Genomic DNA, 24,225 nt, shown 5'->3' with positions numbered 1-24,225 from the left:
GGAAGGAAGAACACGGTAGTCTAGTATCATGGTAGCCTCTTTCTGTCAGAGTTCCCAAACTGTGGCCCTCAAGCTTCATTCAGATGATCCCCATGTCCACATTAAATATTCCTGTTGATTTTTAATTGTGTTTTTATTGTTTCCTTTATTTCTTATATTGAACTTTATTGTATTACAGTTTGAATTATGTGGAACGCAAATTGTAATACAAGAAGATACAATATAAGAAATAGACTCTCTTAAGCTCAGGGAAAAAACAAGGGTCTAATTGGAAAGATTTATTCTAAAATTATGAAACGTAGTTATAAGAAAGAAGCATTTTATGAAGAATTGAGAAAAAGATATTCAACCAGAAATAAATCTGATGGAATGGGCATGGAATTAGTAAAAAAAATACCTACCCAATTAATATCAATCAATTTAAAAGAAAATTTCTATGAAGGCCAATACCAACTGTACTTGACTCCATTTGTTGTTGTTATGTGCCTTCAAGTCGATCACGACTTATGGCGACCCTATGAATCAGCAACCTCGACTCCATACAGGCTTTCAAAACTATATCCTGCACCACAGAGTCTATGTTGGAGATGGGATTAGCAGATTGTCTGCCTATATTTTGGAGCTGCCCTGTGATGCAAGTATATTGGACTGTAACATAATCTCAGGCATGACTGGATATTCTCTACCAAATGACGTTAAAGTATTATTGTTACATTTTCTCAATGGTATAATTCTAAAATCTGATTTAGAAATTACTTTAAATCTGTTGGCAGTAAAGAAAATAACTATCACTAAGGCATGGAAAAAGAAAGGAGCTCCATTAATTTTAGACTGGTTTAATAAAGTCTGGGAGACAATATTAATGTTAAAACTGACATACATTAGAAGAGAAAAAAATGGACAAGTAAATAGGTTTTTAGAACAGTGGCCTTTATTTGTCATGTTTTGGAGCAAGAAGATTCAAGACAATATTTACCCATATATTACTATAAAGGAATAGGAAAACTGTATGAAAAAGGAAATAATATATGTTTTATAAACCTATGTATATCACACACAATGTTTTTCTTTTACTCCTTTTAAAATGCTCTCTTCTCGATCGTCCCAGAGTACAGGACAAGGAATGATTGGCTGAAGTTGAAGGAAGCCAGCTTTCATAGAATCATAGTAGTGTTGGAAGGGGCCTATAAGGCCATCAAGTCCAACCCCCTGCTCCATTCAGGAATCCAAGTTAAAGCATACTCGACAGGTGGCTATCCAGCTGCCTCTTGAATCCCTCCAGTGTTGGAGAGCCCACCACCTCCCTGGGTCATTGCTTTCATGGTCATACTGCTCTAACAGTTAGGATGTTTTTTCTGATGTTCAGTCTCTGCACTTCAAGAAGGATGCAGACAAACTGGAACAGGTTCAGAGGAGGGCAACAAGGATGATTAGGGGACTGGAAACAAAGCCCTATGAGGAGAGACTGAAAGAACTGGGCATGTTTAGCCTGGAGAAGAGAAGACTGCAGGGAGATATGATAGCACTCTTCAAGTACATGCGACAGCATAGAGGAGGGCTGGGATCTCTTCTTGGTCGTCCCAGAGTGCAGGACACGGAATAATGGGCTCAAGTCACAGGAAGCCAGATTTCGACTGGACATCAGGAAAAACTTCCTAACTGTTAGAGCCATACAACAATAGAATCAATTACCTAGAGAGGTACAGGAATACCTCGCATTAACGTAAATGGGACCAGAGCGAGTATGTAAACCGAAAATTTCCTTAAAGTGAAGCACTACCTTTTAAAACTTTTTTTACCTCTCCTTCATGCGGAGCCTCAAAGCCCTGCGCTAAAGCCTCTGCTGCTGCGCTGCTGCACCTCTCAGCTGATTGCGATCACGCCTCCCAGCTGATTTGTGGTGGTGCAATCGCGTGTATTTCCACCCCCACGCACTGTTAAGTGTCTGTAAGTGTGAAGCAAGCGTACATAAACAGGGGCACGGTGGAGTATGGAGTATGTCCATAAAAGCGAGTGTACGTTAAGTGAAGGTCCGTATAGCGGGGCATTCCTGTAGTGGGCTCTCCGACACTGGAGGCATTCAAGAGGCAGCTGGACAGCCATCTGTTGGGAATGCTTTGATTTGGATTCCTGCATTGCGCAGGGGGTTGGACTTGATGGCCTTATAGGCCCCTTCCAACACTACTATTCTATGATTCTATGAAAGCTGGCTTCCTGCAACTTCAGCCAATCATTCCTTGTCCTGTACTCTGGGACAATCGGGAAGAGATCCTGGTCCTCCTCACTGTGGCAACCTTTCAAGTACTTGAAGAGTGCTATCATATCTCCACTCAGTCTTCTCTTCTCAAGGTGCTTTGCAAAATATAGCTATTTCCCTGTGGCAGAATAGTTCACATACGAGGTCAGGATGACCACATAACTATTTTATGATGTTTTTCTCCCTGTGTGTTTTGCCGCAGAGGAATCTCATTATTTCATTGTGAGATGAAACCACACTGATCCAAAAAGCCTTGGAAGGTTTGTTCGCTGTGAATTCATAATGGCAATACTTTTTCCTAGCTCCCTGTTCATATTTCAGTTTTTTAAAAAATAGATTAAGTACTTTAAAGCTCTGCATTGAAGAATGACACCCATTGCTTCCACCTACCCAGCAATGAGGGGAATTTGGAGGAAGATAAATTTTCCTTTCAGAAAGTCTGCAAAAGCTTTGGAACGTCTTCTAAAAACATGTCATACTTTGGAATGCTCAGAGAATATGTCAGGGTGGCAAAAAAGACTGCAGCTCTGTTAATCTAATCAGAGCAATATTTCATAGCAGATAAATAATTCACCAGCATCCCTGAGGCATTGATTCATTCTGAGCTTGCTATTGTCCCACTTATAAAGTCCTGAACTTGCAGCCTTGTGACCGGCGTTGCTCGGGAATTTTAAGAAACTCAAAAATAATTGCAGTTGTGAAATCAGTGGTTAAAATCAGTGCAGTTTTGAAAGGTTCAGTCTGCTGTCTTGATTCAAAATGGTGTCCAGTTATATCCAAACGTAGAAGAGAATCTGCTCCATGATGCAAAACAGGTGATCGCATTGGGCCAGATTTGGGCCCAGCTCTGGGCTGGTGCAGAGATTTCCCTGCCCTGCACCTTCCTCCCTGGCTGGTAAGAGCAGCAGTGCTGTGGATGTGACAGTGGACTGCTCCCTTAAGCCCTGCTGCTTCCCATCTGGGGTTTGGATTGCAGCCTAAGACATACTCAGAGGAGATCCACTGAAAGTGATTTAGGTCGTATTTGCACTATACATTTAAAGCATAATGGCATCACTTTAACAGTCATGGCTTCTCCTACAGCATCCTGGGAACTGTAGTTTGTAAAGGATGCTAAGAGCTGTCAGGAGAACCCTAATCCCTTCAGAGAACTACAATTCCCAGACTTTCTTGGGAAGAGGGATTGCTTGTTGACTACTTAGCAAACCCTTAGCAAGTGCTTCAGTCCCCAGGATTCTTTGGGGGACGCCATGACTGTTAAAGCAGTACCCTCCTGCTTCAAATGTATGATGCGGCCATGGCCTTAGTCATGGCAATTGGTATCAGTGGGCCTATTCTGAGTTTGACTTTCTTGGATTCAATGCATAGTTCAGAAAGTCTGGGCTACAACAGCTCTCCTTACTAGTGTCACACACGCCATGACTGCAGTCCAAAAATGCTACTAGCCAGCAAGCCCTTTGAATGGCTTATCTATCCACATGAGGTTGCTTATGACCTAAAATGTTTTTTTAATCACCAACTTTTATCATGTTTCCCTGTCTAATCAGTTGGAGGGAAATTTTACTCGCGTCCCATACTGTGTTTTCAAGCAGTTTTCCTTTCAAAAAACCATCTCAGAACAAAACTCAAATACCACCTTGAGAATACATTAATTTAATTTACAATTGACTTATTAACATATAGTTTTTCCTGTTTCTGTGATTGTCGTTAAATAAACAGATAAATTGAATGAATGAATGAATATTTATTACGGTGCATAGACCAGCAGAATAAACAGATAAATTGCCAAAGTAAATTAAACAATTACATCCTGAAAATGTACAGTAAATATTGTCACTGTGCATAATATTCAAAGCCATAGTGAGCATTTGGAAAACAACAATTCCTTTGAGAAAAATGGCATAAAAGGAAACGATCTTTTTCTAAATCTTTTGTCTCCTGCTCCTCTTGCTCTTAAGTAATATGTTAATTTGGCCATAAGAGCAAATTCCCAGAGCTTATTAAACTTTACAACCATATGGGCAAAGAGCATACTCTTTGCTGCTGTCAGATAAGAAGCATGCTCTATGCGGTTGGATGGAGTTTTTAATCACCCAGGTGACCAGCTCTTCAGAAGCATGGATAGCTATCCTTGGTACAAAAAGGAAAGTAAGACCTTCAGAGGGAGAAAAGTGTTTGTTTGTTTTTTAAAAAAAGGAAAGTTGGATTTAAACTACTTAAGTGTAACTTAGTCAAAACCAGCACCTTGAGTTGTACCTGAAAGCTGGTGAAGATGTTGGTGCACTGGCATAATGTGGGAAGAGCCATAGCATGATGGCAGAGCACATGCTTTGCATGCAGAAAGTCCTAGGTTCAATTCTTTGGTTTTAAAAAAGGAAGAAGCAGGTGATGGGAAAGATGCCTACTCAGAGCTGGCTTTACCATTAGGCAGAGTGAGAAGAGTACCTCAGACAGCAGATGCTAGATCAATTGAATTGAACTGTGAACTGAATGTGAACCAAAACTAGTTTGCTTTGTAAAGGGACAAACGTGAACTGAACTTAGTTTCTTTTTGAATATCTTGAACAACTTAAAGTGATTTATTTATTTATACATTCATATGCTGCAAGGTAGGTTAAGCTGAGAGACTGTGACTGGCCCAAGGTCATCCGGCAAGCTTCATGGCTGAATGGGGATTTGAGCCCTGGTCCCCCAGATCCTAGTCCAACACTCTTAATCACAGCACCACACTGAACTTTCCAAGCTCTGCACCTAGCTGAATATTCTGAACAGTCATTCAGGGCAGTCCCACATGGAACATTAGCAGCAGACTAGCCTCTAGGCTACAAAGGCATGAGAGACACTTCCCAGCTCAGAATCTTCCATAAATATGTTCAGCTAAACCTGTTTAGTCATGCTGCATTTTGAGACTTGTGCCTATGAATTTTTCCTGCAACAATGTCCTTGGTAAGTGGCATTTCTCTCTGTTATGCAAACAGCTGACCTTTCAAAATGCGACCAAGGATGGTGAGGCTTCAGCAGAGAAGGGGGTGAGGGACAGAAATCTGCCTGAAAAGGGCCAGCTTTGCCAGAGGGGACAGAAGGATCAAATGACAGCCTTCATCTGTGCCTGTGACATCACGTTCTGATTCATGGGACACTCACTGACAGTAGGTTTTTGTGTCTGTAAATGGTAAGCTGAATTAAAATGGATGGGAATGGGATATTTTCAATCAGGCAACTACAAAATATTTTTTGCAGGAAATGAGAAATTAAGAAATGGGGTTGCTTTAACAGTGAGAAGTGATGTAGCAAAAGCAATTAGGAGATAAAACACAAGGTCTGAGCAAGTGATATCAATGAGATTAAACAGAAAACCTATTAACATAACCACCATCCAAGTCTACACTCCAATGGCAAACACAGAAGAGGAATTGGAGAGATTTTGGTTGGACAGCTGCACCAAAAATGTGGATAAGTGCAAGTTTGAAGGGATGGCTGTGTTTCAGTTCTCATATTGTTTCAGAAAGTGCAAATTTGATGAATCTGGCTTTAAATGAAAACCAAATAGAATTTCTCCCCATCCCCAGTGAGAACTAAGGCCATATCCGCACCATTTAATTATACCACTATAATATTATATTGTTGTTGTTATATGCCTTCAAGTCGATTATGACTTATGGTGACCCTATGAATCTTTTTGGATATATTCATAGGGTTTTCATGGTAAGAGGTATTCAGAGGTTTACCATTGCCTTCCTCTAAGTCTACAGCACCCGGTATTCACAGGCGGTCTCCCATCCAAGCATTAACCAGGTCTGACCCTGCTTAGCTTCCGAGATCAGATGAGAATGGGCATGTTCGGGGTGGTATGGCTGTAGGCCCCTGCTTAGTAAGAGTTCAGAAGTGCAATAACCTGAACATTTAGCAATGACGCATATGTATGAAACAACTACCACAGGCACAGCTTTTATATGAATGCTCATTGTTTCAAGCAAGAACACTTCGGAATCAAGGCAGTTCACACATTCAGTTGCAGTCAGTAATGAGACATGAGAAACAGGATCAAATCTTATAGATTTCATATAAATATTCATGCAGCTATTCCCCAGCAAACATTCATTTGAACAAGGAATCATGGTCTGGTACACATAGGCTAGTGAAGAATCCCACTCCAAGGTTTGTAAGGTTGAACATATAATAGCAATTTACTTCTTTATCTAAGCAGCATCAAACTGTGTGACCACTAAATCCATTCTCCCCACCTTCCATTCAACCTCTTTACCTGTAGCTTAACTGCACAGCACTCACCTGGAATTAGTTTTCAAAGTGTATAATCTTAATGAAGAATATTCCCTGTATACATTTTTCACAGATCAAGAATAAAGATTGTGCTTGACAAAGACGTTGAATGAATTTTAAAAAGAGAGGCGGAAGTGCATAGATAGCTGGGGCAGCTCACTATTCTCTCCATAGACCTCACAGAGCATGATTTATGACTGGCCCTGAGGTAGCTGTTAGTTTTAGTATCCACAGCGGTTAACTGGCCTTGGTGGAAGCAGCAATGGCTTCAAGCACAATAAAAAAGTTAACTGGAATGTATTTAACATCAGAGGAGTTAAGCTGACTGCTAAAGTTTCCTAAACTTCTTAAAGATCAAAGTGCCTTTCAGTCAATGGTGCAGAGAAGTCCTTGTGCATTACTCATGATTGGAGAGGCAATACAGCTCAGTGACAGAACATGTGCTCTGCATGTTGAAGATTCCACATTCAATCTCCTGCAAGTCCAATGAAGAAGGATCAGTAAGCAGAGCAGAAGGAGGATCTTGGAGAGCCACTGCAGTTCAAGAGTAGACAGTGCTGTGTTAGATAGATCAAAGGTCTGAGGCAGGTTCAAATGCTCAGGATTGGCTAGTGAGGAACCTGGCAGGTTAAGACTAAGTTCTGACCTGCTTTGCAAATGGGCACTTGGTTATTCAAGATTTCTCCTCTTACTAGAGAAAAAAAGCCAAGGACTAGAGAGGCCAAAATAGGTGCAATAAGTTGATGTGCTATAGAAACACTTTAGGTATACAGTGCAGGGGCATGCTGCATGCACTTCCTTATCTGAAAATGGTGCAGAGAGAGTCAGACACACAGCATTACCACACAGTGCTAAATAATGGCTTTTCAGTACAGTGTGATCACAATTCTCTCAAGCTTTCCTTCAGGGGAAAAATACTGTCCTTTCATAGCATTTGGCTTCTACAGTTTCACATGTAACTGTCAGGTCCCTTCCTGTCAGGATCCCACCTCAGGCGCCACCTGCTAGGATCCCGCCTGTGGTCACCGCCTTGTCACGGTCCCACCTCAGGGTCCTGGTCTTTAAACAGTTCTCTCACCGGCTCTAGCAAAGATCTCTCAAGATCCCACTGCTAGGCAGCACCACCAGACACTCCCTGTAAAACAATATTGCCTTGAGGCTGTGCCTTCGTCTCCTCCTGGCTTATTGCTATTTTGTGTCTGGGTGCACTTGCAGGCCACAACCCCCCTGTATCTTTGTGCCTATAAAGATTACAGGCCTGGGTTGCTCTGGATACCTGATGATGTTACACTATCTCTTCACTACTGCCACCATTGATACTGTTTCCCAACCTTGGTATATGCCCTGCCCACCCTTCTGGTCTGTGTAAGCCCAGCCAAGGATCAGGTGTTCTGGTAAACCAAGAAATATTTATTTATATACACATGGAATAACAAGATTACTTAAAGGTATTGTCAACAAGCATGTGGTTTCATAAGATGCATTACTCTTTATGTTTCTAGCCGTCAATAACCTGCCTCACTACCTGCCTAATTCAATCCACCCTCCAAAACCCAGAACCAACCAACGAACTCCTAAACCCAACAGCTAAAACCAACCAACCAACTCACTCTCAACTGTCATCCTCTCATTTATACCTTCAAACCCGCGAGCGCTCAGCCAATCATAATACAACACGCATCAACATTCCAACCCATGTACTCCCCCCTCTCACTCAGTCCACTTACCTCATTTACTCTAATAAACCCACACTTACCATATTTACAGTATTATAAATACAGGGGCATCACAGTAACCAGTTCCATTGTTGGAACCTACCCGAGAAAGGGGGGAGGGAATCCCACCACTAACAGATGAGATTTTCTTTGCTCGCTCAACTGAGCAAAGAGGTAGATGTTTGGAGACATTCTCTTCAGGTGTTGATAGAAACATGTAGTACTGGTCAACTGGCACCAGGGTACTGGCCGGGCATCATGAAATGCAACAGTGGAATAAAGGTTTACCCTCTAGCTGCACTTTGTCGAGATGTGTTATATTGGGCTTCCCTCAAGAATCCTGAGAAGTGTAGTTAAGGGTACTGAGAGTCGTTAGGAGACTCCTATTCTCCTGACAGAGCTACAATTCTCAAAGTGATTTAACAGTCCTGGGGAACTCTGGGAATTGTAGCTCTGTGAGCAGAACAGAAGTCTCCTAGCAACTCTCATCACCCTTAACAAACTACACTTCCCAGGATTCTTTGGAAGGAAGCCATGACTGTTTAAATTAGTGCAATAGTGCTTTAAAGGTATGATGCAGATGTGGCCTAAACCAGAGCTCAGGCATGCAGAAAAGAGCAACAGTACCCTGATCTTTGATTCCTTTGCAAGCGTACAAGCCGGCAGTCAAGGAAGGAACCTAACCTTTCACTTAATGTAGGCCGCTAAAAGATGTAGTGACAAATAAGAGCAGAATAAATCAAGATCAGTCATCAAATCAGTTCTAAGATACATTATTGCTACATCATTGCAATCAGATTGGGCACAAAATATGCACTCCTAGAGAATTACTCCTTAATGCTCTCTTTCATCTTTTGATTGTAAAATGAATTGGAGGCTGTTGAAAAGGTCTCCTGGCTGCAAACTCTCTATGGACAGTTAGAAACAGTTGAATGCTGTTTGATCCACCTGATGTCAACTGAATTGCATTTTGGTGCCAGGCGAAACTTTGTTATACCACTGGGTGTTTGAGTGATGAATTGCTGCTTCTTGGGGTGGGTGTCAGTTAAAAAAAAAACTGATGTGGGGAGTGTGCCAATGAGGACATGTGGGTTTTTTTTCTTAATTGAAATTTGTTTTTTTCTGATACATTCACCAGAATGAATAGTTCTCTTGTGTTTCAAACAGCCCAGTTTTAAAAGTTTGTATTTGTTTTCTTGTTTTCTTTGTAAATTGCCTAGAGAAATTAGTATGAGGCGATGAATGAATATAATAAATAGTGAAAATGATATTTATTGCAAGCATGCCATCATCCCTTTTTTCCTCCGGGCCAATTAGAGCTTTTTAAAAAAACATGTTCTTGTTTTATATGAAGATCCACCCTGATCAGGATGAAATCGACAAAAGAGATTTAAGAAAGCTGGCAGCCAATAGCAGAATCAAAATGGGTAGGGCTGTATCTCCAGAGTACATAATCTGCTTTGAGTGCAGAAGCTCCCAGGTTCAATCCCGAGCATCTGCAAATGGAGCTGGGAATGTCTCTGGCCTGAAACCTTAGAAAGCTGCTGCCAGTTAGTGTAAACAGCATAAGGCAGTTTCCTATGTTACTGTGTACCATGAATAGTTTAGGGGAAGGACTATTGCTCAGGGGTAGAGCATCTGCTTTGAATGCAGAAGGTCCCAGGTTCAGCCCACAGCAGCTCCAGATGGAGCTGGGGATGTCTGGTGCCTTGAAACCCTAGAAATCTGCTGCCAGCCAGTGCATACAGTACTGAGCTAGATGGACCAATGGGTCTCACTCAGTATAAGATTTCCTAGATTCCTAAAAGCAGGCTGAAACTTGAGCAAATGCCTCTGTAGGAAATTATTTTCAAAGGTATGACTGCACACCATCAATGAGCTCATTGTGCTTGCCCCTCACTCTCCCCCCCTCAGAGCCACCGTTTTCCAAGGTGTGAATTGGATTTCACATTGTCTCGTGCTCAGAGAGACTGTGTTGTCACAGCTTTTGTTGATCATTGATTTCTAACAGGCTTTGACCTAGTAGTAACTTCGACCTAGTAGTAACAAGTGACAAAGTGATTATCGGTAAGGTTCCTTAGCATAGACTCTCTGGCACTGAGTGCACAGTGGTGATTGGAAAGTGATAGCTCAGGGGCTAAATCCAACCATCAGGTTGATGCAAGGTGATGTCCCTGCTCTCCCTCTGTGTGTGTGTGTGAGAGAGAGAGTGAGTGAGTGAGTGAGAGAGAGAGAGAGAGAGATGAATGAAGATATGGTTGTAGGACTGAAGCTGCCTTATACCAAGTCAGACTAATGATCCATTTAGCTCAGTGTGGTCTACATTGACTGGCAGCAGCTTTCCAAGATTTCAGGCAGGAGTCTTTCCCAGCCCTACCTGGAGGTGCTGGGGATTGAACATGGGACGTTCTGCATGCAAAGCAGATGCTCTGCCAGTGAGATATGGTCCTTCCCCAAACTTACTCAGGAATAGAGAGAGTTGCCTTATGCTGCCTACACTAACTGACAGTGATGTGATATGGTGAATATCACTTTACAGTAGGGCCCCGCTTACCGGTGCTTCGCTTCCCAGCGTTCCGCTAATGCAGCGGCTTTCATTTCCCGTTTTAAAGCCGATTTTTGCACTTTTGCAGCATTTTTGCATCATTTTCATGCGACGCACCCCATTATACTTAATGGGGTTCTGCTTTATGGCCATTTTTGCTTTACGGTGGGGGTCCGGAATGGAACCTGCCGTATAAGCGGGGCCTGCCTGTATATGAATCTCTTGAGACTTTTGAGGGATTCATTATAGTGAATCACTAGAAATTCAAGTTCCCCTATTGTGAGGGCAGCGAGACCTTTTGCTGGAGTTAACCCTCAAGTCACCCCTAAAGCTTGTATAGCTCTACCCTTAACCCAATAGCACACAGAGAAAGTTAAAATAAAGGTTGGTTTTATTAAGAGAAGAAACAGAGAAAAATATTGCAGTTTACAATTACAATTAATAGTGAGCAACATTCTGACTATTACTCATTCATTCGTTCTATAGCTCTAGATAGCCTAAACGTAACTCATATGCACATTTCCAGGTTCTGTTCACCCGCAAAAAGAGAAAAGGAAAGAAAAAAGGGCAAAAGTTATGTGTACCTTTCTTGGAGAGTTGCTGTGAGTCTAAGGCTAAAAGAGAAACTTTCACATCTAGCCCAATGAGCCAAAGCTCCGCCCTCCTGCAACCAGCGCTAGATTTGAAAGATCTCACCCAAATCCTTAGTTCTGAAGCTCCAGTTTGTCCTAATGATGCTGGGTGCATTGATAAGTAAGGAAGGTAGCTGTGGAGCCCTCCAGAAGAGGAACTGGTGACCCCTTCAAACCCGTAAGGGGAGAAGGTATACCATTCAAAACATAATTTTGCTCTCATTGGGTATCCTCTGAGACTTTTGCCTTGGAATCTGGAAAGCACTTGTTGCAGTTACCGGGGCACTTAGAGGTAACTAGACTAGATTGAGCAGTCTGAATTCAGTCTGTCCAATTGTAGTCAGGATGGCAGTAGCTGTCCAGCACTACCTCAAGTGAGTCTGTTTTGCTTTGCTTGCTCGCTTGGTGTTCTTGCCTGTTAAGAGACAGGACTCTGTTCGGCTGCCTCCTTGTTATCATACTGAGAGCACATTGATTGGGTCTTTCACAAGGCTGATATGTTCAAAGATACTTCTGCAATGTAGCAAGTGCTTTCGGTTTCGTGGCTTTTGTATAGGTCGCTAATGGTGACCTATGTATGAGAGGAATGGAAAACTTTCTCTCTTCCCAGAGGGTCCTTCAGGATCCGCCCTTCTTTGATAAAGAATAGATGAACAAATAACACATACAAACATCTAACATCTATTACCTTGAGACCTCTGTGGCTGCTGACCATGCACATAGTTCTTACATGAAAAGTAGCCTATACAGGTTCTCAAAAGAGAGCAAATCTATATTCAAGGTTAATCCTCATCATTTACATAGCCAATTAAAGCATGAGTCCACTGGATTATGAATAACCCAGCTAGCTCTTTGAGATTTTTCTTGCAACAATACTGGGAAAATTGCACCCCCTTCATAGTAGAGGCTTGCCCAGCCCGTACAAAATTCTCAGATAGAGCCGTTCTGGAAAGCAACCCACCATATTGAAGTTCTATTCCAATAGAACTTTACATCAATTGAGCCAAACTCCAGAGATCCCTTACACCACCAAGTAGCTTTCCCAATCAATATTACTCTTTTCCCTGGGTATCTACTATCCTCATATGGGTGATATTAAAACATCCTAGGGTCTAATTCCTGAAGGAAAAGGGAATCTATAGTTCTTACTTCACTCTGATTCAATACCTTCTCCTTTAATGAGGAGAAGGTCTGTGTGACCTTGGCGTAATTGTTATCTCTGACTCTGACCTACTTCCTCTTTGCTCTCTCTAGAAGAGTCCAAGCTGTTCATTAAGTTTTATCTATTCAACAGCTAGGTCTGGTCTTGGTGCCAGTGGGAATTCCTTTCTCTTTGAATAGGCAAGGGGGGGTTACTGTAATCAATAACTCACTAGACATAGAGCTGCTAGACGTTTCTGGAAGCATTTCATCTGTGTTTTCCCCAGCCTCCTCCACAACATTTATTACCCATTCTCCATTCTCCCAATTCTGCCAAAGGTTCTCCATTGGGGCCTGTGACACCACCCACTCACTCGAATTTAGAAATTAGACTTTGGAGAGAGAATTGAACCCTGAAGGACAATGCTGCCACCTCACATTAACAATATTTTAATAAAATATCTACAAAAGAAAAAATATTTTAAAATATTAAAAAAAATAGGAATGGTACCTGGTAAATAGGGATGGTTGGAACATCTGAGGCTCTGCAAAAAAAAAAAATTTCTGTTTCCAATGACTTGGCTGTGAGTGCCAAATCATTTGGGCTACCTTACATAGCCAAAACAGCACCACTCATGCACAAGAGGGTGGTATCGCAGGCTTGGAGTAATTGTGATGTTTGCAAAAGTACAAGAAATCTTTCAGGGGAAAAACCCTTAATGGGGGAACCCCAGAAACAGATGGAGCATGTTCAGTGGCCACAGAATGATAACTGGCTGTTTGGAGTGGTGGTGGAATGAAAATCCATGGGAAGAGGAGGGGGAATTGAATAGAATGGAGGTGGAGCAGTCCACACTGCAGCAGTTTTGTTGCAGGAAATGCCACGTAAAATTAAACATTTGAGATCGCTCTATGAGTACAAGAGCATAAAATGAGCACTGCTGAATCAGCCCAAAGGCCTATCTAGTCCAGCATCCTGTTCTCACAATGGCCAGCTGGATGCCCATCAGAAGCCCATGAGCAGGATCTGAGTGCAACAGCCTTCTCCTGATCTGTAACTTCCAGCAACTAGTATTCAGAGGCATTTTGCCTCCGACAGTGGAGGTAGGACATATCCATTGTGTCTAGATCCTCCATGAATTTGTCTCATCCTCTTTTAAAGCCATCTAAGTTGGTGGCAGTCACTGCCTCTCGTGGGAGTGAATCCTGAGTGTAATACTTTTGCAGCAAATCTACCCATTATCATTAGTATTAATTGATTATTTAAATCATATTCAGCAGCAATTTTATTGTAATCCTTTTATGTTTCAGCGTTTTAGACTCCTAAGTGGATTTTCCAGGCTGTCAGGAGCTCTTTTGGAATCATGCACAACACAATACTGATAACATATTGTGTTATTTAGTAAACTGGCATAACATTCGGAGAAAAGCATTCCTGTTCTGTCGTGTGTGTTTTTTAACTGAAGGATGCAATAATGCCTCTGCTGAACCTTATTTCAATGGCTGTCATCACATTGACTAAAAGGAGTAAAATGTGTATCATGGTGTGTGTCTAACTTATCATGATAACAGCATCAAGTATATTGGTCCATTTCGATTTTTATGTCTAGATGTGATGGTAAAATGAACTAGGGTTGTATCTACTGGTAATCCTACTCAGAGTAGACCCATTGAAGTTAATTGATATGACATTGGGGGGGGCTTTTTTGTTGTGGCATCTTACGTCTAGAATTCCTTCCACAGGGAGGTTTGCCTGACACCATCTTTGTTTTCAGTGTGGCACTGTGAAAATGTTTTCATTTGCCCAGGCTTTAAGGTGATGTACAATGTGTCTGTCTCAGTCTCTCTTTCATTTAGGAGCTTTCTAAGAACATAAATTAAATAAAATCAGAAAAATACAATGTTATAATTTTAGTCAAAACCACAAAATCACAATCAAATCAGCAGTGAGAGCCGTCTATCAGACCAGGCCATTCTGTGTTCCAAAGGCCTGGACAAATAGAAATGCCTTAAGACTCTGCTTGAATATTTCTACTGTGGAGGCCAACCAGATGCCCCCCTGGGAAGGAGTTCTGTAGACGGGGTGTCACCACTGAGAATGCCCTGTTTCGCACCACCTTTCTGCTAGCCTCTTTAATAGACAGGACTGCAAGCAGGGCATCTCCTGCAGATTGTAATGCACTGGTCAGATGGTAATGGGAAAGGGAAACCTTTACGTTTTTGGCGTTCTGCTAATACGGCGCCAGTGGGGTGATCAGCTGTAGCATGCGGAGCTCTAGCCGCTGCGCTCCAGCTGACAGCGATCAGCTGTAGCGTGTGATCAGCTATACAGCGGGTTTCGCTTTTCAGTGGGGTCCTGGAACATAACCCGCCGTATAAGTGGGGCCCTACTGCAGTGGGTTCCCAGGTTATATAATTCTATGTGGATATTTTTAAACTGTTGTGCTGTACTGTGCTTTTTTTGGCCATTATATTGTTTTATTATTTTGTGATTTCATCTCATTTGATTTTTGTAAGCTGCTGTAAGTGGTTTGGCTCAATAGCAACTGTAGCATCCAGAGCGAAAAAAATAACGAGACAGCAGAAGGCACAGAAGTGGCTACTGTTGCTTCCAAAAAAATAAAAATTGTTTGTATACACAGCCTAACTTTACTTTGCACAAGAAAATATGAGTTAGAGTATTAATTTCATGGAGAATAAAAAAAGACCTAAAATGTTGAGAGCCTAACCCAGGACACTGGCAGCTGGTGGCTCCATGTCAGTGGGGCTGTGGAATCTACTCCGGATTTTAGTCTGAAATTTCAAGGAGCCGTCCAATGCTGAACCTATTGTCGGAATAGATTTCAGCACCCTGCACAGCTCCTTAAAAGTTCTGATTAAAACTTGGAGCGGATTCCACTGCTCTACTGACATGGAGCCACCACCGACCCAGGATATGGTCTGAAAACACATAAGGCCAACACTTTGCTGAAGCTAAGCAGATCTGAGTCTGATCAGTGCCTGGATGGGAAACACACATATGCAGCCTTGAGTTCCCTAATGAACGAAAGGTGGGATATAAATATAAGAAAATAAAAATAACCTAGGGCTAGCCAACATGGTGCCCTCATTTTAGCCATGAAAATCCTGAACCCTTCCCATCCACAATGAATAATAGCACTGGCTTGCCTTACAGCAGCAGGAGAGAACCTGTGACCCTCCAGATGTTTGCTTGTTTGCTTATGCTGCTGTTGACAATGTCTCTTGAGTAGCCCAGTCATTTTAGTGACAGTTTTGTATTGCTTTTAAATGTCTATTATTGCATTTATACCCTGCCTTTTCCCCAGGGAGCTTAATGTGGCATACATGTATCTCCCCCTCTCCATTTTATCCTCACAGCAACCCTGTGAGGTAGGTTAGGTTGAGAGGCAGTGAATGGCCCAAGGTCACCCAGAGAGCTTCATGGCTGAGTGGGGAGTCAAACTCTTGTCTCCCAGGCCCTATTCCAACACTCTCATCACTTTGCCACACTGGGACTATATTCACACCATACACTGATTCCATTATTATTCCACTTTAAACAGTCATGGCTTCCCCCAAAGACTCCTGGGAAGTGTAGTTTGTGAAAGGTGCTAAGAGTTGTTAGGAAACTCCCTACTCCCCTCATAGAGCTGCAATTTCCAGAGGCCTCTGGGAAGAGGGACTGACATTCAGGGAATTATAGCTGTGAGGAGAATAGGAGTCTCCTAACAACTCTCAGCACCCTTCATGAACTACACTTCCCAGGATTTTTTGGGGTGCAAACCATTACTGTTTAAAGTGGAATAACAGTGGAATCAATGCATGGTATGAATGTGTCCTGGCTTTCTTGTGTTTATGTTGTTGTACACCACCCTCATGTTTTCTAAGAAAGTGGTACTTAAATACTTTTTATAAATAAATAAATAATACTTCTATCCCACTCTTCCTCCCAAGGGAGCTCAGGGTGGCAAATGTATCTGCAATAAAAACACAATTAAAAACATTTTAAAACATTTTTTTAAAAACTGTTAAAAACGTCTTAAAAACAATAATGGCACAATAAAGCATATAACCAAATTATGTGTCTGGATAGGCCCACGGAAACAGATATGTTTTCAGCAGGCATCTAAAACAACACAGTGATGGTGCCTGCTTAATGTCAATAGGGAGCAAGTTCCAAAGTACAGGTGCTGCCACACTAAAAGGATGGCTCCTTAGAAATGCAGAACAGACATTGCGTGATGCTTGTAGAAGTGCATGTTCTGCAGATCGAAGCAATTGAGTCGGCATAGAGTCATAGAATCACAGACTTGGAAGGCTATCAAGTCCAACTCATTGCAAGAATCCAAGTTCAAGCATACCCGACAGGTGCCTGTCCAGCTGCCTCCTGAATGCCTCCAGCGTTGGAGCCCACCACCTCCCTAGGTCATTGGTTCCATTGTTGTACTGCTGTAATAGTTAGGAAGTTTTTCCTGATGTTCAGTCAAAATCTGGCTTCCTGCAGTTGAGCCCATCATTCCATGTCCTGCACCCTGGGATGATCAAGAAGAGATCCTGGTTCTCCTCTGTGTGTCAACCTTTCAAGTACTTGAAGAGTGCTATCATATCTCCCCTCTGTCTTCTCTTCACAAGGCTAAACATGCCAGTTCTTTCTCCTCACAGGCTCTCCTCAGCTCTCCTCATAGGTCTTTGTTTCCAGTTCCCTGATCATCCTTGTTGCCCTCCTCTGAACCCGTCCCAGTTTGCATCCTTCTTAAAGTGTGGTATCCCAAACTGTGCTCAGTACTCCAGATGAGGCTTAACCAGTACTGAATAGATGGGAACTAGTACTTCACACAATTTGGAAACTGTACTTCTGTTAATGCAGCCTAAAATAGCATTTGCCTTTTTTGCAGCCACATCACTGTTGGCTAATATTCAGCTTGTAATCAAAAACAAAATGGCATGTATGTCATTAGATTCTCAGCTCCCATCAACCCTAGCCAACATGGCCAATGGGAGAAAAATGACGGGAGTTGTCATCCAGCAGCACGTGGGGAACACCTTGTTGGCTACCCTAGCCTAACTTCACCCTAAAATCCTTGAAGTGTGGCTGGTGTACAGCTCCTATGTGATCTCTTCCATAAAAACAGGCCTTGTTTTCTGCTGCCAGGCAACTCCGTTCCAGCTGCCATTGAAGAAATGCTCTGTGGTAGGAAATGGTGGGATTCTCAAGAAGAGCGGCTGTGGCAGACAAATAGATCAAGCGGACTTTGTCATGCGGTAAGACGATGGCCCTGCTGGGGCATTATTGTTGTTCCCTCCCGCCCCCTTCTCTCTTCCTCGTTCCACAACCTTCCAGTTTGTTTTGGTTTGTTTGTGATTAATCCAGCTGTAACCAGTTTCTTTTTCTCTCTTGGAGTGATTTATAGGAGTGGAAAAGGATAGTGGCAGATATGTCTTCCCTTTCCTTACAATGCAGGCATGTAGCTTTTCAGAGGCAGCAGGGGGAGATGGTTGAAGGAAAGATCTTTAATCAAACTGAAAACTGAGTAGAGATGGACCCCATCCCTTTGGCTTGCATTGCGCAGAAGAACTTTGGGCCCTGTTTTTTCCAACAGACCCCCATCGGCACTGTCCACTGAAAGCAGTATTGTGCCAGTCATAGCTTCCCCCAAAGAATCCTGGGGGCTGTTAAGGCTGCTGAGAGTCTTTAGGAGAACCCAAATCTCTTCACAGAGCTACAATTCCCAGCGTTCCCTGAGAAGAGGGATTGCATTTTAAACCACTCTGGGAATTGTAGCTCTGTGAGGGGCAAAAAACCTTAGGGGGTGTGGCCTGGGAGAGTCCTGAGGGCCAGACAGAGAGATCTGGAGGGCCACATTTGGCCCCTAGGCCTGATGTTCCACACCTCTGTTTCAAACATTAGACTTCCCTGGGCTTAGTTCTATCTGGATGGAATCAGAAGTTGCCAGTGTCGGTTCTGTCCTTGTGCAGGGTCCCTTCATTTCAAAACAAACCTTACAAAACGTATAGTCCTGAACTCAGAAATGCTTGCTTAACAACCCTCTAGGTTTTCATAGTGATAAACAAAACACACAGAGAGAGTCCAGAGTTCAAAGTGTAAAACAAGAGAATAAAAAAAATCCACACTCCTGTTGGAATTTTTTTTCCATCAGAGGTCTCATAATTTATTGAAATTAATTAAAAATCAGCTATGTTCACAGAGTAATAATCCTATTACTGTCCTTGCCCTATACTCTGACCTTCATCTTTTGCAGTTTAAAAGTTAAAAAAAATGCCTAGCTGATTTTTAATTAATTTAAGAAATTTCACATTGGAGTCAGTGCTAATCCCGGGCATGCTCAGTAAGAACCAACTGTCACTGTTCTAAAAGCCAGACACAGCTGTTTGGCTCGGCTAATCAGGGGTTGTTAGGAGACTCCTATTCCCCTGACAGAGCTCCAGCGGCCAGAGTGGTTTAACAGTCAGCCCGTCTTGTGGGGATTGTAGCTCTGTGAGGGGAATAGGGCCTCTCCTAGCAACTCTCAACACCCTTCACTAGCTACACTTCCCAGGATTCTTTGGGAGAAGCCATCACAGTTTAAAGTGAAATAAAGGATGTGGCCAGTGACAGCTTTGGTTTAAACTTGGGTGGGAGGCTAAATGTGCCTGTTCTAGAATAAAAAGGTGAGGGAAATGCTGAAAAACAATGATACTGTTCACAATGTTTTCCTCTGCCCAGTGCCCACTAACCTGATCTTCTCCCCTCCCCTTCCTCCCTCCCCCTATCATTCCTCCCCTTCTCTCCCCCTTCCCCCTTCCTCCCCTCTCTGCTCCTCCCCTAACCTAAGCATAATTGTACAGAAGTAAATCCCACTGAATTCAAAAAGCATTCAAATGACCAATGCTCCCCTCCTCATCCCTCCTATCCCTGCCCTCTTCCCTCACCCTTCCTTCACCCCCCAATTATCTCCCTCCCCTTCCAAACCCCTCCCCCTCCTTTTCCCTCCCTTCTCCCCTGCCACCCCTCTCCTCCTCCATGGTTTGTTTTACCTCTCCTAAACATGATTGCATGGAAGTAAATCCCATTAAACTTAATAAGCATGCAAATTATCAGAACTGCCTTTGCTCTCCTCCTCTCCTCTCTCCCTCCTTCCCATCCCCTCCTTCCCCCCTCCCCTCCCCTCCTCCCTTCTTCCTCCCCTCCCCTCTTCCTTTTTCCTCCTCCCCTGCCCACTCCAGTTCTCCCCCCCTTCTCCCTCTCCCATGGTCAGTTTCACCTATTGTAAGCATGATTGCATAGGAGTAAATCCCGCTGAATTCAACAAGCATGCAAATGATCAAACCTGACCTTCTCTCCCCTCCCCCTCCTGCCTGCTCCCACCCTCTCCTCCCCTCTGCCCTTCCTCCTCCCCTTCCTCCTCCCCCCTTTCCCCTCTCCGTGTGGTCAGTTTCACCTATCCAGAGCATGATTGCAGGGGAATAAATCCCATTGAATTCAATTAGCATGCAAAAGATCAATCCATTCTCAGCAAACTTGCACAGGATGCCATTTCTTACCTCCCGGATTAAAAAACAGAGAAATTCACTAAGAGGCAAAAAAAAAAAAAAACCTTGCGGGTTAAGAATGTACCTATAGCCAACAGATATTTCTATCAAACTTTAAAAAGCAGGGAAATTGAGCAGCTATAGTGAATGCACCAGGGGAGCAGGAGACCTGACCTTTCTGCCCTACAAATTTGTAAAATTGCAAAAACAATTTGGGTTGGTCTTTCACAGTCCAATCCACTTCCTTTGTAACTTGGAAAAATTTGGTAACATGTGCCTCTGAGTATATTATAAGTGGTGGCAACACCTGCAATCAGCCCAAATAACAGAAACAAGACATGTGGTGTGCTGATCTTGTTTTAGCAGGGAGGAAGCAACAATATTAAGACAGTTGATATAGTTCAGATAGTCACTTTAAATATGTTTGATTTAATTCGCAATTTTAATGAAGTTTCCTATGGTAAATCATTTTCTTTTGCTTCTGTTTCTGTGAATATGTGAAGTACAGCGCTTTGCATAATTTACACTAAAAAAAACCTCCAAAAACGACTGTGGAATAATGGGACTGACTATTCTGCAGAATAGTTTCCAACGGACACGAGGAGTATCTCAGTTTGCATAAAACACTGGGAGGTCAAATATATTCTAGCACATTTCTAGGTGCGCTCTATGATTTTAATTGAACATGCCCACCCTTCCTTAAAAGGTGTGGTTTAAGCATAGCAGGCTGAAGACATGCATCTTGGGCAGGCCTAAGTTTGTTTTTTCCAACAGCTAGAGTCATTGCTTAAGTAGCAACATATTGTAATTAGTCTGATTTTACATCAACCTGCAGTTTCAGATTCAACTGTTAATGCACCCAAAATAGAAATAGAACATAACCTCCAGTTTGAAACACAAATTTTAATTCTCCTTGGAGATGTGGTCCTGATTGCAGGTGCTACATCACTCACCACCTGCTCAGAGGCACATGTTACCAAATTCTTCCAAGCTACACAGGAAGTGGATTGGACTGTGAAAGACCAACCCAAGTTATGTTTGCATTTTTACAAATTTGTGGGGCAGTACAATATCTTAGAAAGGAGGTCAGGTCTTCTGCTCCCCTGGTGCATTCACTATAGCTGCCCAGTTTCCCTGCTTTTAAAAGTTTGATGGAAATATCTGTTGGTTATAGGTATGTTCTGAAACCACAAGCTTTGTTTGTCTATTAGTGAATAATAGTCACAGCCATGCCCTCTCACCACCATACTATACAGCCTTCTAAGATTATAGAATAATCTGGCCAGGTTTGAATCCTGCTTTTTGCTCCTCTATTACTGTCACCATTTGACTGTCCTTTTCTCACTGTCAGAGATATGTCTTGAATTACTGAATTCATTGTCTACACATTTATCTCCTGCTGCTACCAAACTGCTTGATGATGTAGATGGGTTACTATCATCATGATTCACTGTTTCTTCTTCTGCAGTTATAGAATTCTCACTCTCCACAACTTAGCTTTTTGAAGTAGGAACTAATAGGAACTCCTTTCATTCTGATTGGCTCCAATCAGCAGGAAAGGATGAGCAAGCATGTTAGAAGACTCTTCTCAGTGGCTAACACACTCCCTTTCATGCTGATTGGCTTATAGGATGCTGGAGACATAGAGACCCTGCTGGGACCTGGCTCCCCAAAAAGTAAGGGATCTAAAACATTCAGAGATCCTGAACAACTAAACTCTTGCTCGTTGGAGAGAGAGAGACAAAATAAAGTTCTTGTATAGCAACCTGACTGGTGTCTTCTAAATTGTCCTGCCTTGATCTGGCCCTGGCTTGGTGCCTGAGTCAGAGGCAAGGGGAGAAGTTAGATTCCCAGGACAGCTCACTACCAGCGCTTTCATTTGAACCTGAAATAAATCAGTAGGCAGTGAAAACGGAACAAAATTGGTGTTTTATGCTCTATATGGTACATACTGTACCAGTTAACACCAATTAGTGGGGATTTTTTGCCAACTGGATACATGGCTTGCATGTTATGTTATCCACCCAGTATAGGTCTAGAGACACTTTAGTCTCTCATTTAGTAGAAGATTTATATTAAAGATAATTCTGCAGCTTCTTAAATCATCACCCTATCAACATGCAGATAGACCATAGGCAAGAGGTGAGCAGCTGGAACCCTCTGGCAAGGATCTAACTATAGAAATCTTTACAAGGAAATGTGTGGGTTAAGGGAATGCACACACATAGAAAGAGGGAATATGCACATGAGCATACGCGGACGCACACAGACAGACAGACAGAAGTTCTCTTCTTCACATATGTTTCTTTCTCCAAAGTGTTTTTGAATGAAAATGGCGGTGGCGTAGTAGCTCGCTCCGGCTAGAGCTCCGACACCTCCTTCTTATTAACATCACTTACGGGGCTTTTGGAGCGTTTCCCCCCCTCTTTCAGTCCAGCTGGTTTTCCCCCTTGCAACGGGGTGAAGTGGATCAGAGGTATTGGAGGCGCAAGAAGATATTGTCTGGAAGAGCGCCAACAGTGAAAACTATTCTGAACGGGCATGAGCTTACCATCGACTGCCGAGCCAGGTGCTGTGAGGTCGGGTGAGAGACGTTCCTCTTGGCGCTTTGAGGTTGAGTGAGAGACGTTCCTCTTCGGCTCGTGCCTTTTTGTTGCTGCCCTCTTTGCCTGTTACTGTGGCTTATGCCTCCTGCTGTTGCCGTTGTGACCTGGCTTTCTCTTTTTGCTTTTTACTGAGACTCCTCCTCCCCTGTCGCTACTATTTTTTCATCGCAGACTTCGCTCTATGACAGCTTGTGTTTTCATCACAGCAGTTTTCGCTACGGCTGTGCTCCTTTTGCCGCTGACTGTGCCTCTTTGCCATCATTGTGCTTCTGCAGCGGCCCGTGTTCCTCCACTGCCGCTGTTGCGGTTCGAGCTTTTGCCGCGGCTGTGCCTCTATCGCCGCCGCTGTGTACTGTGCTCCCGCCGCTGTTGGGCCTTCGGGTCTTGGAGCACCTGCTATTTGGCGGGGAGCGGCGGGCGGCGGGTGAGGCGCGGTGGAACCGGGTCGTGGGGGTTTGGATGTACCCACGTTGTTGGGCTGCTTGGCGCCCCCGTCGAAGGTGGTGCAGTACAGTGTGCCCTCTATTGGCCGCAGCGGTAGTCCAAGAAGGAAGAACAGAACATCTGAAGGGGACTGTGTTTGTGTGTTTGCTTTTGAATGAATGTTGGTGTGCATGCCTGATTGTGTTAGAAGTGTATGTGTTCTATGTCCATTCGTAAGTTATCCACCTCGCCCTGCCCTGCTAACAGAGGAACAGTGGAACAGCGAATTGTATTGCGGATGCTAAGGGCGGCTGGAGCTGGAAGTGGAAGTGGGAGAGGTAAAACCGAAGCTGGGGACGAGCAAGGCCTTCTACCTTCTTGGTGCTGTGCTGTGCCTCGCCTCGCTGTGCCTCCCGCTACCGCCGTTGCTGTTTTCCACCGCTGCTTGGGTGGGTGTTGTCTATGGCCGCCGCTGTCTGCTGCTGCCTGCCGGCGTTTGTCTACGTTGCTCCATGCTGCCTCCGGTGCCGCCGTCTGCCATCTAACACCATCTGATACCATCTCTACTACTCCACTTTCACTTTACAGCCATTAATTTGATTGTTGTTGCTGTGTGTTAGATTGATTGTGTGATAGTGTAGTAGTAAATGTATGTTGAATGTATGAGTGTGGATAGCTTATGATATAATTTATAATGTACATTGGAATGTATGAGCGTGGACAGTGTATGATTTAAATTATTTTTATCTTTACTGTGGTCTTAAAGGAGTGGCTGGCAGTCTCCGGGGTGTACGGGGTGGGTTTTTGCTTTTATTATTGTTTTAGGACAGGCCTGTCCATTAGGCAGCAGGGATAGGGGCATGTGTAAACCAAGGGGGGATGGAACAGAGAAGGATGGGGGCCAAGTTATACCAAGTTTGGGCGGCAGGCGCTGGATTGATGCTAGGGGCAGACCACGTCAATTTAGAGGAACAGGGGATAGATGCGTAATACCCATTCCCTGTTCTGGGTCTTCCCAAAACCAGAAGTCAACTGGGGGACGCAGGATTCCTACCGACCTTCGACTGCTGCTGTGTAATGCCAGGTCTGTGACACA

General features: G+C 43.3%; 1 protein-coding gene and 1 pseudogene across 1 annotated transcript in view; one reads left to right on the top strand and one right to left on the bottom strand.

The window, feature by feature from the left end:
* Positions 1-24,225, top strand: part of ST8SIA1 (ST8 alpha-N-acetyl-neuraminide alpha-2,8-sialyltransferase 1) — a 143,922-nt gene that overhangs the window by 54,330 nt on the left and 65,367 nt on the right. The window contains exon 3 of the mRNA XM_061638386.1: positions 17,723-17,832. Coding sequence (XP_061494370.1) covers positions 17,723-17,832 — 110 coding nt within the window. The remainder of the gene's footprint in view (positions 1-17,722; positions 17,833-24,225) is intronic.
* On the bottom strand, positions 6,001-6,119 carry LOC133363476 (5S ribosomal RNA; annotated as a pseudogene).

The sequence above is a fragment of the Rhineura floridana genome, chromosome 8 (assembly GCF_030035675.1).
Source record: "Rhineura floridana isolate rRhiFlo1 chromosome 8, rRhiFlo1.hap2, whole genome shotgun sequence".
NCBI classification, from domain to species: Eukaryota; Metazoa; Chordata; class Lepidosauria; order Squamata; family Rhineuridae; genus Rhineura; species Rhineura floridana.
The sequence above is the reverse complement of the archived record's forward strand: the minus strand, read 5'-3'. Positions and strand labels throughout refer to the sequence as shown.